The sequence below is a fragment of the Diplotaxodon limnothrissa genome, linkage group LG11, assembly GCF_057381915.1.
Source record: "Diplotaxodon limnothrissa isolate DT_005_m linkage group LG11, D_limnothrissa_male_GT1.1, whole genome shotgun sequence".
In the NCBI taxonomy this organism is placed as follows: Eukaryota; Metazoa; Chordata; class Actinopteri; order Cichliformes; family Cichlidae; genus Diplotaxodon; species Diplotaxodon limnothrissa.
The window spans coordinates 28035776-28055187 of NC_140606.1; the positions used below are offsets into that span (position 1 = coordinate 28035776).

The 19412-nt window shown below is 40.0% G+C and overlaps 1 protein-coding gene across 1 annotated transcript in view; it reads right to left on the reverse strand.

Annotated features, from left to right (window-relative positions):
* The window catches only part of kcnn3 (potassium intermediate/small conductance calcium-activated channel, subfamily N, member 3), a 56252-nt gene that overhangs the window by 28835 nt on the left and 8005 nt on the right, over window positions 1–19412 (reverse strand). The window contains exon 2 of the mRNA XM_085365616.1: window positions 12529–12624. Within this exon, the coding sequence (XP_085221742.1) occupies window positions 12529–12624 (96 nt within the window). The remainder of the gene's footprint in view (window positions 1–12528; window positions 12625–19412) is intronic.

A 19412-nucleotide genomic window follows, 5' to 3' on the forward strand; every position in this document is an offset into this window, starting at 1 on the left:
CTATTAGACATCTTATGGCTGCACTTCACTTTAAATAACAGGACACAGCCTTTTTGGAGGGCTGCTGCTCACTTTATTACCCTAATGCCATCCTGCCTGCATTTGAGTAGCTGTGAGTGCCAAGCTCGTGTCTTCTTGATCAATGGACTGCTTCTAAAATTCTCCAAAAGTAACTGAATAGTACAGCTCTGTAATGCTTAAAGTGCACTAATGGACTGGAGAAACATCCCTTTCTCACACACTCTCTTAGCGTTTCTATTTGATTAATTTCAACAACAATTCAATTTTTGCCTTTCACGTCTGGATTTCTTTCAAGTTTATGAGCTAAAAAAATGATGCATGTGTGTGCGTGTGCATGTGTGTGTGTTTGTGAAGAACAGAGGCGACTCGTGAGTTATCAGAGTGAATCACATAACAGAACTTCAAATACATGGAAGTCTCTGGACGCCACATCAAACACAGCTGAGATAAGGTGAAACTTTCTGAAATATTCTTTTTCTAAGCAAACATTTAGCCTTTGAAATCATCTATCATTATCTTTCGAATCAGCCAAAGGATGCTTGCAAACTTTGGTTTTAAAAATTCATCACTGGCTAGACTAATGCTACTGTACATAAATCTCCAGTAATGCTCCATTATTTCTATCCATACTCATGCATCTATTAAATTTATACTAAAGGTGTGTGGTGATGCTGACGCTCAATAACCACAACACTGGGATAAAAATCTTCTATAGTCTGTTTACTGACTTTATCTGGTTACAGTTAAACAAAAGCAAGTTCAACCTCAATCATCAAAAATAGAAATCATTCATTAAAGAAACGTATTGTCAAGGATGACAAATTAACTATGGTTAGATTATTGGACAGTGTTGATTTTCATGCTGAAGGCCAAAGAGGCCAAACCCTGGTTGTTTTGCGTTTTTGATACACTTCACTCTTCAGTAATCAGACAGGTGTTTCAGATAGCAAGCACAATAAACGGAGCTTTCTGTTATGCGTGCAAGAAAATGACGAAATGATTCTTCTTTTGGCTGCTTCCTGTGGGTGTCACCACAGCGGATCATCTGCCTCCATCTCACCTATTCCAAGCATCCTCCTCTGTCACACCAACCCCTTTTCACCTCCTCTGAGAGTTTCCTCTTTTCCTCCTGCCTCGCAGCTCCATCTTTAACACCCTTTGTCCAATACATCCACGATCCTTCCTGTCCATGTCCAAACCAGCTCAGCCTTTTGTCTCCAAGCTCCAGCCTGAGCTGTCCCTCTGATATGCTCTTTTCTAATCCTGTACTCACAGGATAATAACTGACATGATAATGCACATTATCTGTACACTATCCTGTCAAATATTACTTCCAGCACATGACTGCACAATGTTGATTGTTATTATAAAATAACGACAACATCAGCACCTAGATTGATTCTCTCTAACCCCCACTTCTAAGTTCTGCAACTACCACTGGTCACAAAATCAAGTTGGAAAATAACAGCAACTGCCAAAAAGCAGATGTTAGAACAACTGGAGAAACTCTGGAAACTCTACGAAGGCAAAAGGGAAGAAGGGACCTACGTGAACAGATAAAGAAAGAGAAGATGGAGAGTGTCAGAACTGGAAAGTAAAAGTTTTCCTTTGATGGGCATTCGCTCAGTGGAGAGTGCTCTGGTAATTGAGTTGGTTCAAATAGTGACAATATTTCTCCGCGATCAGTAGGTAACAAAATCTTTCTACTCATTAGCCAAATAGAGCAGGTGTTTTAAAACAGAATGTGGACCTTTAAGCAAGTGCAAGAGGCAGGGGTGCACAGGAAGGTGTCGACTGCCACTTAAAATTCTCCTTGAAGCCCAGGAATTAATTTGAATACTACCCAATTTTGCTGAATTTATCATTCATCCTTATGCCTGCTTACTTTTTAACAATATCAAGTTCCCAAACATAAACTGTGAACTCGGAAGCAACTTGGAACTTTTGACAACACACAGTCTTCAGAAACTGGCGACTAATACGAGTCAATATACGAGTCGATATTATGAACAGTGTCGGCTGTAAGAAGTCACCATAATACCTTTGCATTTTTCAGTAATGCAGTAATTTAACGAGTTACCGTACTAAATTCAGTAAACACATTAAAGTCAGAATTATGTTGTTACTTTTGTTATAAAAGATCCTCAGTTATCTGCGTGACGGGTGGATATATGAACCCTTTTAGTTTTATTGCAAGTAAAGACAAGTGCGCGATGGTAAAGTGCAAACTGGACAGAAACAACACCGCTTTGGCTCTTTGCAAACATCTGCACGGGCAGCATGCTGACATAAAGTGGTGAAGAACCATGTTAAATCTGAGTGTATACTGACCCCCAGGCCAGCAGCCAGAGCTTGATCTTCAATGGGTAACAAAGGCAGTGATGAGCTGTCAGATTGCAGCTTTGTAGACCTCATTTCTATCTATTCGTGCTTCTAAAGTAGAATCACAGTGCAAATCATATTCAGTCTTTTTGGGTTGGTTTTCAACTGCTTTGTGTTCAGATGGATGCACTTAAAGACAGACCGTGTGTCCTGATTAGGATTGGGATTCCTGTGGTGGTTGTGTGAAAATGCATTTGAATTCCTGTTAAAGAGTAATGAGGAAGTAACGTAACAAATTGACTAACAATTTACTTTCTCTGGTGAGGGATTAAGTCATGTACTGCATTCATTTTTATAAAAGTAACAAGTAATGTGTAATACATCACTTTTCTTGGAGTAATGACAGCAACGCTGGTTATGATAGCACATGCTTATGTAGCCACTGACTGGGATCACATCAATTCAGGCAAATAAACAGACCTCACACAGATTCATTTGGAACCAAAATGACAGAAATACAACAACATATATGATTGTTTATTTGAACTAAACAATCTTATATGTTCCTCCTCCCCGTAATTGAAGCACACATGTACAGTAAGTGTTGCTCAAAATACAAAAAGAAAAGTATGCACACATTTGACTTTTGACCAGATTTAGGCATCACGATGTAGGTTCAAATGGAGAAAAACATTTCCAGGGTGGTAACTTGCAGAGTACCCAGCACACATTTAACATGCACTTTTCCCTCATCCACTGAAGGTCACTTAACATTAAAATGTAACTATAGGCCATAACACAATTTGCAAAAATGACCTGTGGACAGTTTCATGCTTTTCTGACAAATGCAGGAGAAGCTAAATCTGTGCACTAACCCTCTAAAGAAGTCTTAAAACTACTACAAAGACAAAAAAGACCCCAAAAAGGAAAACAAACAACAAAAAACACGCATCACAGCTGTTAATGCAATACTACCCAGCAGGCATCTGAACTGGAACTGGAAGGAATAAACTGCTCCATTAGATGCTCAAAGTATTTGTTCCAGACGGCTCTCTGGTAAAATGTCATCACTTCTTCAACAAGCCCCATGCAGCAGGGTCTGATGGCCACTTGCAGTCCTGTCGTTCTCTAAACCTAAAAGAGAATTATGGATTTGATCAACTGGTCTCTGAGTGCTATTGACACCCTTTTCTCAACGAGAAGTCGGGGCTCGGGAGAGCCTGAGTGCCCTGGAGGGACTTTCCCTGCCGGTTACACGATGGACGGGTGGCAGAACTGGAGGACCGTGTGCCTGGCGGGACTGTCGATCGAGGACGCTGAAGATATCTACCTATTCGGAACCATGATAACAGGGTTCATGCTGATCGGCGTTGGCTTAGCCCTGGTTTATCTGACATGTCTGCCCAATGTGATGTTTGTGTAAAGTTGGTCAGAAGGTTCCTTTGTGAGTGCGCATGCGCCATTAGCGTGCTGCCTGCTGTAACCCCTAATTTCCCTCGGGATGAATAAAGTATTCTGATTCTGATTCTGATTCTTGTGCTCTGATGCAAATCATACAGTGGAGTTGGAAATATCAGGCAAGAGGTACCAATGAGCACCTGAAAGAGCACTTGAGAAGTGTAGATTTTTGCAGAGACATTATCAGAACAAGAAGAGACTTTATTATTCCTCACTGAGGAAAATAAGGAGAAAACTGTACAGATTTGCACGTTTTTCGAGGATCATATCAACATTTCAGCAATTTGTAGGTTTTTGTGACATAAGGACTCAGATTAATGCAGCATCGTGGATAAAAAAAAAATATAGGGTAAAAACACAGCCTTATTTATCCCGTATTATTTTATCAATGAAGGCAGTTTCTTCTATAAGTCTATAATTAGTAAAAGCTTAATATAATTTACTAATGTTAAAGATTAAACCAGCATCTGTCAGGAATTTTAAATAAATAAAACAGAATGTAGACATTCAAATACAGTTCGCACGCTCTAATACTGAAGGTCTCAAACCCATCTGTGCTGCAAAAACAATTCACGAATTAGCTTTAGAAATCTTCTAAAATTAATAATTCAAAGAAGACTAAGATGCTTCTTTGTTTATTTTTAAAGGTTTAAAAGGGGATTTCTGAGGTGCACAAGCTCAATAAAGTGTGCAATAACAACCGAGAAAACATAAGACAGAAGGTTTTTGTGAAAACCAACAGCAATCTGGGAAATAATTCTGGAACGTTATTGGAACATTTGGGTATTTTAGCAGTTTGGCAGTTTTGGTGAACAGGCCAATTTGTACTCCAATGACTGCATCTAAACATACAGTGAAGTAATGAAAATCAAAGTTACAACAGGAGCATCTTGTGAAAGTTTGTATTTGTCTTTTTTGGAGGGGGACGGTATTGTAGCATTCCAGTTTGCTGAATTAAAAATAAAAGAAGCAAACCCAGGAATGTCAGCGGAGCTCAGCTGACAGAGCACAAAATGTTCTGACAAATCAAACATTTCTCATGTCAGCTCCTTGTCTCTTTTCACTGTCACTTTTCACTGTGAAGCCAAAAGTGACAACACGCACACACACAAACACTTCTGCTTCACTTAACACTGAATCTTGAACTCCTACTTACCCCTATTTTATTTCTGCCGGCACCCAGATGCCAACCAGTGCTCCAGCTGAACGAAACACTGAAATAACGAATCAATTAGCTAAGCAGGCAACTTAAGTCATTCAGTCTTCTTCTTCCTGTTACTCCCTTTAGGGGCCGACACAGCAGCTCATCTGCCTCCTTCTCCATCTCCATCCCTACATTCTCCGTCACACCACCCTCTGTGTGCCCTCCCTCACTACATCCATAAACCTCCTCTGTTGTCTTCATCTTTTCCTCCTGCCTGAAAACTCCATCTTCAGCATTCTTTTTCCAGTATATCCACTGCCCCTCCTCTACACGTGTCCATCTCAGCCTCGGCTCTCTAACTATCCCATCAAACTCGACCTGAGCACTGACATACCCATTTCTAATCTTGTCCGTTCTGGTTACTCCCAGTGTAAATCTGAGCCTCCTGAGTTACTGTTACTCATTTCCCCCCAGTTTCAATATACATTCATGCAAAAAAGAAAGTTTTCGCAGGATTCTGTGCAGCGCTGTGAAAACTGAGCGCACCTCATAAATCAGTAGCTTGTAGAACCACCTTTAGCAAAATAACTTGATGTAATCATTTTCTGTACGACTCTATCGGTCTCTCACATTGTTGTGGAGGAGTTTTGGCCCACTCTTCTTTACAATATTGCTTCAGTTCATTGAAGTTTGGAGGCATTTGTTTATGCGCAGCACTTTTAAGGTCACGCCACAGCATTTCGGTTGGGTTAAGGCCTGAACTTTGGCTGGACCACTGCAGCAGCAGGACTGCATATGGCCTTTCTTTTTTCACGTAGCTGTAATTTTTTGACTGTAACTTTGAGTTTGTTGTGACAATAAACTCCTCTTTTTGTTGTTGGAGAGAATTAACCAATCTCAATGAACAGATCATTTTTTCAAACAAATCACTAACAGATTTTAGTGAAATTACCAATTTTTGGAAGCAAATGTCACATGATTAGAATTACAGTATGCAGTGGTTGCAACCATAGAGTATGCCCATGATTAAGTAATAAGACTTTGGCGAAGGTTTTCTGAGGTTTAAAGCAATGTACAAGCAAAAAAAACAAAAAAAGACAAATTGGTAGCGCTTTTATTTATTGTCTAACTATTAGCCCTATTAAGGTATAAGCAAGTGCTTATTTCATCATTTATTTAGCATCAGTCCTCCTTAGTATTTACAGTTATATTATTACTAGCAGTTATAGGTGTACAGGGTGCAACAGTAAAAGATGGATAAACATATCAAAAGTTACTAATAATAATACTAAGGAGGAGTAATGATATGAGGTGCTTGCTAATAGCTTACTAATGCTTAATAGTGTGACATTATAAAGTGCTACCGACAAATGATTATGGTCTAAAATTATATATACAGTCGTCACAATCAGTTTGAGCTCCGCAGAGCTGTATTTCGAAGTAGAGGATATTTATAACAAAAATCACCACTTAATCAAAACAGACTCAAGTACTGAGGTGATCCTGGTCTCTATTAAACCACCCATTATATTTGGCTGACAATGTGGCCTTGCTTCATTTTATTAATTATCACTTTTCGCCAACAAGATTATTACTGTCAGAGCTATTTTTTTTCCCCTTTGATGGCTGCGAATAAGGGGAAATATTTGTAATCTGTGATGATTACCGATGAGCTGCACTGCAGTCAAGATGGATTGTTTTTCCTTGTTTCATGCTGAGCACAATTACTTTGGGCTGTCCCCTGACAGATTAGACAAGACAGAAAGAGGAGGAAGACGAGAGAAACTTCCAAAAGAGGAAGGCAGGGAGGAAAGATGCAGCGAAACACACTGTGAAAAGGGGGCAAGATAAAAGAAGAAGATAAATGTGGATGAGTGTTAAAGTACAGCAGGAGAAGGGTGAATAGGTGAGAAGCTGAATGCTGTGTAACAAGGGAGGAGAGCTGTCTGGGAGAAGGAGGATATGTAACTTAACAACAAAATTGGATTGAGGCTCAGTAGAGAAGGAGGGAGATAGATCTAATGTGATAATGACGGAAAAGCAGGAGGAAGGAAGAAAGAAAGGCAAAGAGAAACATCTTAATGGTGGTAAACAGAAATGCAGAATAAAGACTTACACAGGAACAAATGAACAGAGAGCAGTAAAAGAAAGTGAGGGGGATGAATGTGGAATAATAACCACCAGTTAAACCCAAAACAGTTTCCTGCTCTCAAGTGACTCTGCAGCTACTCTGAACACTGATCAGCCATAACAGTAAACCACTGATGAATGACACTTATCACTTTGTTATGTTCCTTGGATGGTGGCATTCATCTGGATGTTACTTTGAAGTGTACGTAAACATTAGCACAAGCGCACACTCGGTGGTTTCTAAATACACCTCACCACACCCCAAAAATTACTAAAGAAGAGCCCGAGGTGTTGTCCAGTAGCTCCAGTCTGGGAGATGAGCAGGACCAAGCCCGATCAATGAATGCCCCACCCTGCAACCCACAGGACCCAAAGGATGTGCTGCCAACATCCCAGTGCCAGATATCACAGTACACCCTGAGTGGTCCTGTGCCAGTCCTCTGATGGGCTGCAGCTGTTTTGGCAGTTTTAATGTTGCTGGTTATTGTGTGCATGAATGAGTCTGTGTGTGTGTGTGTGTGTGTGTGTGTGTGTGTGTGTGTGTGTGTGTGTGTGTGTGTGTACGTGTGTGTACTTGTAATATCCTGTTACATGCTGGACAAAATGCACCGGCAGAGTGTGTCATAATCTGAAAATGAGATCTTTATTGAACAATACCTTTCATTTTGCACAGCATTACTTCTCGTGTGTGTGTGTGTGTGTTTGAACCATCCAACAATAAAAGGCAGAGGCACACAGGCACACTTTATGTTGACATGCATCTAAGCAAACAGGCAGCCTTGAGCAGCCAGCATAACTAGCATGCATTTAGTGGATGCATCTCAACATTTAAGCACATTTGTATGCATACAAAAAAAACTACAAGAAAATAAACTGCTACCTCTCACTCTAATGACACACTTTATATTCTAATTCCTGTTTTAATTACATTTTGTTTTGAAAAAACAAAACAAAGACATATTTAGGAGTAAACCCCACAAATAAAACCCATGCAAATTTACAAGAAAGAACTAAAAATTTATGAGAGAACACTTGAAAAGTTTTACATCTTAGAAAAGTCCTGCAAGTTTACAGAAAAAAAAAAATCACAAATTTATGGGAAAAAGATCCATTCAATGGCACTGACTCATCTACTGTGAAAATGTTCAGTTTAACAGTGGAAATAAACTTGTTTACAGTCTCATATAAAAGCCGTTTTGCCCTCTGAAGCTAACTTCACCATTTGTGATGAGTGTACAAAGAAACTTTTATCCAAGTCACCCATAATCAAGGGCCTCATTTTCTACATTAACGAAAAGCACACTGAAGAGAGAGCTGCTCAGTATCTCAAGCAGGTACACACATCTAAGCCTATTTTTCTAGAAAAAAAGATCAACATCGCATTTAGCATTGTAGTGAATTATAGTACACCTTGCTAAATAGGCAAGTAAGCCAGTGATCGGATTAGCTGATAATTCCCCAGCTGTAGTACAAACTGGCCAGTTGTGGTTTTAAAACACATTAAAAAATGAATTGACGGCCACAATACCAAATTACAGGACTGTATTTGAGTTGTTTGCTAGTATATAATGAGCGAGCTGTTTTTTTTAGGTCTATCTGCCTCTGCTTAGATGCAACAAAAGCAGCAGTGAAATAAAGATTTTGTTACTGGTCATCAGTGCCTGGTAAGCACAACACTTCTCAGCCGTCTCAACCTTTGCAGTGGTTCGTCTCTTTCTGGGCATCAGGATTTCAAAAATGATTATTAAAATGAGTTAAGTAGCTAAAGATATATTTGCACACAGGTTATAACTATGGAACTAAAATAAAAAGTGTTATTTTATTGCATGTGAGTGCTCTGAATGAGTACTCAATTCACTTTTATTTTTATAATTTTATCATTTATAAGATTATTATATATTGGTACAGGTGCAGTCTCCACTGTGTTTGTGTAGGTTGAAACAGTTCACTTTGTAAATAAAGTTTACCTGTAGAGAGGTTTGTGTTATAAATTTTTCTTTTGTGTTGTGAAGAAATATGTCAATTCCAACATGTACTTTTCGAAAAACAGCTGCGCTTTGAGGCCTCAAGTACACGTGCCGTTCTATAGTTTGTTTATGTGACTGATATAATTATAAATATCTGCTGTATAGTTATGTGGCAGCATTACATCAAGTGGAGTGTAAATAATGTAGCAGCAGCTGTCAGCACTTGTTCTCTATAAGTTCACTTTGTAGCAAACGCAGGATGAGTGACTGAGTCGATGGAGAAGTGGAAAGACAAAACACACCCTAAGGTTCAAAACGGTAGTCAGCATCAGTCATTGTAACATTTCTAAACAGGAGATACACACAATCAATATTTAATCATCCTTAATTTTTTGTGGCTGCTCTAGTTCGCGAGGCACCAGGAGCAGGCAGACACGTCATGAGCTCTACATGATATAATGCTGAGAAAGGCTCTGTTCCAGGAAGTATTATTACTTCTAGACCAGAAAAACCTGGAATTTAAGGCTTTCACGTCGACATTTGTTTATTTAAAGTTTAACTATGCTTTAGTTGTGTTTCTATATGCAGCGTTTCTGGTCAAACATTTGAGGAAAAGTTACGATTATTTCAGGTTTCCTCAACTTTGGTTTGACTCTTAATGGAATGTTTTAGAAAATCTGATCACAAAAATATGTATTACCCCTAGTTGGTGTGCGGTTGCTAGAGGTTGCTCGCTGTTGCTGGGAGAAATTGATTGTGAAGATGATGCTGCATTAAAAACCTCCTTGCATTTGCTTTGGTTTAAGGTAGACTGCCATTATCGGCTGTAGTTTGCATGGAAGACGTTGACGCTGCAAACACTTGCCAACTAACCAGCTAGCAATACTGAAACGTAAGAAATCTGATAGCGCTGGTTTAGCTCACTTGTAAGTCACCCATATGGCATAAGGCTAATGCAGAAGCCATTTACTTACTGGATACAAAGACAATTCATCTTCAAATTAAAAATTGTGCCTTACTGCTGAAACCAACATGTTTGAAAAGGGGCAGCTTTTACTTTTACTTTCTCTGTTTCCAGTTTGCATCAGTTTCACAATTAGTAAAATGTGTAGTTTGCAAGTGTTTGCACAGAAAGTGTGCTAACTACTGTTAGCGAATCATTTGCAGACAAGTTGATATCTTCCATACAAACTATGGGCAACTGCATCAGTCTCCTAGCAACCAAAGCAATTGCATGCAGGTTTACAGTACACCACCATATACACATCTTTGCGACCAGTTTCACTTAGCAACGGGGATTGGGGGAGGCTGTATTACAGGTGGCTGGGTCCTAGCAACCAATTTCATCGTGATTCCCAGCAACCTTCAGCAACTACTGGTTGACAGGAACTCGGCAACCAGGTCTCTAGGCTTAGCAATTCTTGTAAGTACAGTGTTACCACTGTTAGTATTAGAAACAACATCCAAAGGAAGAAAGAACAAATATATAAACGTCTGTCAGCTTACATAATGTGTGTAAATGATCACCATTCTAATTCACCCATGAAAAGTGATTGTAGGTAAACCCCAACATTACCACCCCCATCCATCTGGCATTCCCACCCAAGTATACCTTGAAGGTATTTTCCCCAAACTCCTAACTTCATTTAATCAAAAGGAATTATTCCTGAAGTAGATTAACAGAACACCCTTTTATCTCTCTCTGTTGGCCTGACAGTAGCCGCTCTCAATCTCCTGTTCTTCTGTCAGTATTAACATTCCTGTCACGTGTGGAAGCCACAGCATGTGTGGGTGGATGACTGACTCTGTATGTGAATGAGACAACACATTTGTGAGCAGAAACGAAGGGTCTTTTATCAATGAACGCTAAACCGCATCTACGTTTATTCACTCGCACCACTTCCGCGCACTGTTCTGGCTTCTTAATACTGTCCAAGACTAATTACCAGCCTATCAGTGCCTGTGTACGACAGTGAATAAAAAATCACCGAGCAGTTATCGATCTGCGAACGGAGAGCCTGAACCTCAGAGCAGAACTTTAATAGACATTTCCAGCAACAGCCAAGCTGTGATGTAATAAAAAAAATCACAGCATTAAACCAGCACATCGTTAGATGGATGAGTGTGGCTCCGTGGTTTCGTTGGTGGGTGTAATAGCTGGTGTGGGGGTATTCATTGGGTCTGATTCCCGCAAGGCTCCCATAAATAGTCAATGCACATCGATTGCAAATGGCTTCGGATGAAATCCCCGGCTAAATGACTTTGCTACCATTGTATTAGTAAAATGACAAAACAGCAAAACAGATATCATGAAGCATGAAAGCCTTTCTGATTGATCATTTCAAACTTACAAGGGGTTGTAAGGCTGTGTTTGTGTGACTCGTGTGTGAGTGTTTGCATATTTATTTGTGCTTTTTGTGCAGCTATTGAATGACAGGGCTGTAATTGGCTGAATATGTATTTAACATTCAGTGTGTATGTACTTCACGCAAAGACTGTTTTGTTGATCCCACAAAGACTGTCATTAATGCCATTAATTGGCTGGATTCGACACACATCTGGGTCCCTCTGTCTCAGAGGGCTAAGGGATGATAACATAATGTGTACAATTTGGACAGAGCACAGATGAGGCTCACAAGAAAACACTCCTAAAGAGAAACACAATAAACATAGCTGCCGTTTCAGGAACTTCCCAGATTCTAAAATGTAGAAATTTAGAAAAAGAAAAAAAAATGCCTGAACTTTAAACTAGACACCCGTGCATGGGCTCATCATATGCTATTGGCGTCACAGAGGATTCAACCCCTGGTCTCCAAACTGACAGCTCTCTGCCTAACCCACTGCATCACATCTTATTTCCATCCTTGGATTTCTTAGGTTTTTATAACATCTTACACAAGTCACTCCGTCTGTCCTGAAGAGACCTCAGACTGTATGTAAAAGACATATCTGAGTGAGAACTGAGGATGCTCCAGACTGACTACTTTACTCTAAATTGGACCATAAATTACAAAATAAGACTTGACGCCACTCATTAGAACGTGTTTACTGAGGCTGTAAATAAAGAAAGGAGTTTTGTTTTGTTGTATGTTGCAATAAAAATCAGGCTTCTTTTTGTGACCTGAGGGGTTGCCCCCGGCCGGCCAGTAGAAAAAAGTGCAGGTTTAAGGGGTACAAACCTTCATTTGTCAGACTCCCTTTGTTGACCAAAGGCTGGCATTATGAGCTAAATTTTCTAAAGCCCGGAAGCAAAGCCCAGGGGAGGTGCAGACGTCTGGTTCCCTCTTAATTTGAATCACAATATGCAGAAAGGTTATCATGGATTTTCTTTGTCCAGTAGTGCAAAAGAGATATTGCCTACCCAGAGATTTAATAGCAACTTGTTGTATTACAGTCTGCTATGTGTGTGTGATTTTTTTTAATTTTAACTTCATCTTTTTGTCTGGATCAGTAAAGCGAGACACAACACATGCACATATGTTTTACCTGAACCTCCCGCGCGTGGTAAGCAATGATGAGCCCCAGCAGGATGACAGTGGACAGGCTGATCAGACACTTCAGGGCCAGAGAGTACATGGAGCTCTGTAGAGAGAAAATTGAAACACTTATCATTGGAGACACGACATTAGAGCACAAATGTAATATGCACAGATTGACTTTGCCATGACGGTTGGTTTAATATTCAGAGTACAATGACGGACGACAACACACGCTAACAGCCCCTCGGGAGCGCCGGGACATTTCTCCGTGGCCTGAGGGTCATTCTGACCTGCCACGAACAGTCATCTTGACTAGCAATACGTAGCATGCAGGAACGACCTCGCACTGACCTCTGCTAAAGCACACACAGACTGGCACGCACACACATGCACACACAATTAGCCTTATATTATTACATAGCCTTATATTATTATACTTATATTATTACTTATACTGCTTATATTATTATAGTGAGCGATATGCATATTTGGATGCAGTTTTTTGAGACTGAAATGTTTAATGGTTGAATAGGAAGAAAATTATTTAACATTTAAACTAACTATGGATGTTGATCTTCATAAAAAGTAAGGGGTAGTTATAACACGTACAAGGCTGTGTGAGTATGTGCTACTGCTATTGTGATTTTTAATAGTGCAGAGTGCATCCATAGGCATGGGATATTTTGAAAACTAAACATGCTTTTCAGTCACAAAACTAGTTTGGTACCTGCTACAACAAGAGATGCCATCAAAATTTAGTTTTGCATGAACAAGGTGAACTTTTGCATGAACAAGGTGAACTTTTGCATGAACAAGGTTATAGCTCCCCTCTGATTAAGAGGGGAGCTATGACTATTTCCAACTCTGTATGTTTTTATGTTTGGCAGCATGATTCACAGTTCAAAGTAATACGTATTAATCTGATGCTGGGCTGTGGTGCCGTCTCTTGGTTCATCTATTGTCTGAAACAATGGATGTTTGTCGCTTGTTTGTCTTCACGTGCGTGACATGCCACTCTTAAGCCATACGGTGTAATATGATGTCGGCCTACCCTTTGAAGCTACAACAGCTTAAACTCTTCTGGAAAGAGTTTCCACAAGGTTTATGGGTGTGTTTGTAGGAATTTTTGACCATTCTACTGTGAGGTCAGACACTGATGGGTTCACAGTTTCCGCTCTACTTCATCCCAAAGGTGTTTTATCAGGTTGAGGTTAGGACTATGCAGGCCAATGAGGTTCTTCCACACCAAAGTCGCTCACCCATGTCTTCATGGACCTTGCTTAGTGCACTGGTGCTCAATCATGTTGGAACAAGAAGGGGTCATCCCCAAATTCCTGCAATGTTAGGAGCATGAAATTGTCCAAAATGTCTTGGTATGCTGACGTATTAAGAGTTTGTATTACTGGAACTAAGTGAAAGGAACTCTTCATACACTAAGCCCAAACCCTGAAAAACAGCCCCACACCATAATTCCCCTCCACAACACTTAGCACAGTGCAGTCAAAAAAGTGTTTAAGCACTTCAACGTGTTAATTCAAAGTTAGCATCAGAAACGGGGAGAATTTCCACAGCAAATCTTACTAATGAAGTGGCCGGTGAGTTTATATATACACTCAGACCCACTTCATACTGGGTTGGACCTCTTTTGCCTTCAGAACTGCCTTAATTCTTCACGGCATAGACCCAGCAAGGTGCTGGAAACACATTTTGCTCCATATTACAATGATAACATCACACATGCACATTCACAATGTGGATCTCCTGTTCTACCACATCCCAAAGGGGCTCTATTGGATTGAAATCTGTTCACTGTGGAGTTCATTTGAGTGCATTGAACTCCTTTCTGTGTTCCAGAAACCGGTATTTCTAATGATTTGCGCTTTTTGACATGGTGCATTATCCTCCTGGAAGGAGCCCTCTGAAGATGGGTACACTGTGGTCATAAAGGGATGGACATGGTCAGCAGCAATACCAGCAGCCTGAGCCACTGATGCAAGGCAGGATGGATCCATACAGTTATGCTGTTTGTGACAATCGAATGACCCTACCATCCAAATGTCAAAGCAGAAATCAAAACTCATCAGACCAGGCTATGTTTTTCTTCTATTGTCCAAACTGCTGCTAACTGGCTGTTTTCTTTTTCAAACCATTCTCTGTAAACCCTACAGATGTATGTAGGAAAATCCCAAAAGATCAGCAGTTTTTCAAATACTGTGTGATAAAAACAATCGTGCCACTCAAAGTCACATCAATTTCTTTTCTTCCCCACGATGTTCAGTTTAAACCTCAGCCTGTCTTTTATGAGTACATGTCTACATGCTTAAATGCATTTAGCTGCAGCCACATGATTGGCTGATATTTATGTTAATGAGCAGTTGAACAGGTGTGCATGCATACATACAAAACAAAAAATAAGAAAAACATCTCATCCATGTCCATGGACCTTGGTTTGTGCACTGGTGCACAGTCATGTTGGAACAGCAAGAACAGCCATCACCAAACTGCTCCCACAAAGTTAAGAGCATGAAATTGTCCAAAATGTCTTGTTATGCTGAAGCATTAAGAGTTTGGTTCACTGGAACCAAGTGAAAGAACCTCTTCTGTAACTAAGCCCAAATCCTGATCCTTGAAAAATGTTTTATATTAGCTGTGTGTTTGATTTTACACTGATTTTATTTCCACTCAGTTCAGTCTGCTTCACCTAAAACAACAGTCTTAAAAAAAACTTGAATGTCCAGACTCAGTCACTAGGCTGGTTTCACAGATGTCCCACTCACTCACTCCTCTCTCACTCCTTTGCTAAAATAGCATCAGCACTGTTGTTGCAATTTCTCAGCAAAGACAAAACAAAAGCCAGTTTCAAAGAACAGAAGTTGAATGGTTGCTTTTCGCCTATCAATATCTTTCTGCAGTCGAGCGTTAACCCCTTGTCTGGTTTCACAGGGCTTATAATCAACGCCCAGTATCTTCCAATCAATACGACTCATAGCACTTATTTGGCTTCTCTAACCCCCTCACCTTTCACACTGCGAGAGCAGCAACACTTACGTGTGCTATCATACGCATGTTTGCACACAGGTACACAACACATTTGTACATTTGGTCAGAATACACTGGGCTACACACATCTGATCTACACAAAGAGATTCAAAGGGGAAAGTGCAGACCAGACCAGACTGCTCTCCGGAGAGTCTGGTCGTCCATTGGAGAATACATCTATACTGATAATGACGTATCTGGTTGTGTTAATATAACGTAAATACAGGAATGAATCAGTGGATGAATGTGAGAAAGAAAGATTTCAGTGTACATTTGCTAACAGTATTAAATGCAGATCCACAGACTTACTAAACCTATAAAAACTTCATAAGCTTCAGATCAAACTACACTGCTTTCACGCTTCCTTTTCATCCGTCACCAGTTAAACAAGTTTTAAGTGTATGACCTTTTATCAGAAATTGCATTTGTTTCATAGCAGTACACTGGATGGGTTTAAGGAATTCATTACATTTTCATTCATTGCAAATGCTCCGTTTCAAAGGCAAAAAAAAAAAAAAAAATCAGCACATAAAAGCAAAAGCTCAGAAACTCAAACAAACCGGTCAGCTTGATTCATTTTCTAATTCTTTAAAATAAAGCTTGCCAATCCGACTCATTTGTCCACATCAGCTCAAGGTCTGTGTTTTGAAATGCACAATTGAATAGACACACGCATATCAAAAGAAAAAATAAGAAACTCAAAGCACATTGGCGGGACCAGCAAGGTCACACACCGAGCGCAACAGCCTTATGTCCTCCGCCAGGAAAGACCTGAGCCACCTTAAGACTTAGGCGGTAGGTTGGGGGTAAAGTGGGAGACTGTTGAGCATTAATCACCACTCTTTAATCCGGGTCTGCACTCTGAGTTTAGACACATATTACTCAGTCTTTCCTCCGTGGTGTTATTAGACAGAATCCACATTGCATTTTGGGTTCATGAATATATATTGCAACTCAGCCTGCTGGAAAATAGAGTGTGTTAGTGTGTTATTGTGTTTATTTAGGGTCTCTGTCTATGCTTCGTGGCCTTAATGGTATTAATTCAATGTCAAACAAACACACAGAAGCACGCACAGAGTCTAGTTGGTTAATACACACTGACGTGCTCCTCTGTTGACTGTAATTAGAGCAATCTGAGAATGAATCTGAGGCTGGGTTCCCCTTCCGCCGTTCATATAATACACTAAAATGCACATGCTGTATGGATGTATTCACATTTGTCACTCATGTCAGTGCATTTATGAGCCAGCGCACAACACTGGGAAAATATCTAGCTTTGCCTCGCACTGATTTCCTCTATCAGCTTACCCGAAGCTGTTGTCTTTCTGTCTTTATTTGCTTGTGCTTGCTTGTCTTGTCTCGGTCTCCTTCTCCACTGCTGCTAACATCTCATTTGTACCCACTGAAGCAAACTAGGTGCAAAGGAAGCCAACATTGTTGTGCTAATGAGAAAAATGCTGGTTTCACTCTTGGCTTTCAGCACCATATCTGTTTAAACACAGTCACACTAGTGAATTGCAATGTGATGGGAGATTACGTCCCCCTTCTCTCTCTCTCTCTACGGTCTCCCTTCTCGCTTTCTTCGTTTACACCCAGCACTCTGTTGGTCGTTGGGATTTTTTGACAGTTGTCTCATTACACTGTCAAAAGCATTTTGTTTGCCTGTTTGCACTTCACTTATTCCACCTGTATAGTGAATAACTTAACTGCAAAAAGGAGATATATGCGCCTACTGGCGCGCCTTCTGTTCATTTCAGCTTTTTTACAGTCATGATTTTTTTAAACTCTAACAGGCTGGCATGGGTCTATTAGTTTTTAGTGCCACCTTTTGATTCAAGTGTTTGCATTATAAATGAATGCGCCAGCATTAAAGTCTTTATAGACAAAAGCAGCTTCACTTTAATGTCAGTGCAGATGCGAAATTGGTGGGATGCAGGCTTGACGGCACGCACGTACTGCACACGCGCTACAGTCTGTACTCTGTGCATGCGCGCTCCTTTCGACTTCTAGAGCCTGTGCACATATTTGCAGACATGGGTCGATGATGAACTTTACATCACATGATTCCTTACAACAAGCAGGACTTGTGCCTTAATTAAAAAAGTTAAAAAGCTTTGAAACTGTGATGTTTCTGGAACAAGTTAACTTTCTGCCACTTGGAAAATGTTTGCTATCTTGCTGAGAGAGCAGCTTAGCGTGAAGGCTGGAAGCAGTGGGGGAAACGACTGTAATGGTCTGTCCAAAGTTCAAAAAGCTCCCACCTGCCGGCACCTCTAGCACTCACTAATTAATGACAAGCTGCGGTTTCACAGGCGGATTATGTGCAGGGAAATTTCTGGGCGTGTCCTGACGGCTTTCTTTCCTTACCTACGATTTGTTGAATCCTTAAATATATATACCATGAGACAATATTACACCCTGTCTAATTAAATCATGTAATTCAATTAAGCTCTCAGCTTCCTTGTTTTCTTCAAAGTGTTTTTTTTTCATTAATGTCCTGTAGTAGAAATTTCATAAATGACAAAAAGCTTTGTTCATTTTTCCATTTTTTTCTCCAATAAAAAGTAAATCTGTGCTGACTAATTTTGGATTGTAGATCCCAGTCCATACAGTGTTACAGACCTTATATGAGAGAGACATGCCACTCAAAGAGTGCTGAATACAATGATGCTACCACTCCCTCCAAAGAGCCAATCACCTTTATCAGGAAACAAATGAACCAATCATGTTAATTCACTGACCCCAGCTAATAGTCGAGGATCAGTTTCTGTGTGGTAGCAGGAATGTCTACATGTTGCAAAGTCGTAGTTTTTCTTGGCGTACTGTAAACATTAAGTGTGTCGAAGTGTGTGTAGTACAACAAAATCTAAAAATGAAAAGTTTCACTTTAATTGAATTCATTTGAGGACATATTCGGGATTGTTTGCTAGTTTTTGTTCAGTTTAACTTGAAATAAAAGTCGATTGTAATGTGTTGGCAACGCCTCTTCTGATTCATCTCGATTTGGTCTGAATCTTTTTAAGACGAAGTAACTTCCCAGCTGCGTTAATAAGACAGGTGCTGATTGGTGAAACTTGCTTCCAAAAGGATTTTGTTACAACAGCATATGACGGAGTAGGCTGCCTGTAGAAACAAATGATCAAAACAGACTTCAACTTTATTTGGTATTGTTATTTTAAATTATGTTTGCAAGCAGAATGATATTGATACGTGGCTTAACCTGCCTCGTATTGGTGCTGGATTGCTGGTTAGAGAAAAGCAATGCATTTAAGGTTTAATCTGCTCATAAACAGAAATGTAAGGATTAATTGTTTATTGAGTTACATGCTCATCAAGTGATTTCGTGATGAATAACACCAACTGGATTTTTGTCACAGTGGGGTTTCCAGGCAACGAGCAATGTGCAAACACAGGTGTAATTCATTTAAAAAAAAGTGATAAATGGCTGAATTTCATTTGGCTGCTTTAGTTTTAATAGTACTTTTACTGTAGGCTCAATAACACACTGCCATCGCTTATAGTGAGACCTGAGAAAAGTGCAATCATTGCAAATGCTCTTAGTAACACCTGTGCTTTAGCGGTGCTCATCTATGGAAACAGCATGCAGCTCCCTACCACAAATCATATATGCAAGCTGAAGGGAAATTTTCTGTGTCGCACTTAACCTCTTAACATTCATAGAGTCACCTGTGACCTGTTTCGGGTTAGGCTGCGCTTTACCCTCATCCTGGACAAGCACAGTTTAGGAAACTGGAACATAAACATAGAAGCATTTTGACCTCAGAGATAACAGCGTTGATAAAAAATGGGTGAATGTTAACCTAACACTTCACCGTCCCACACAAAAGTGGC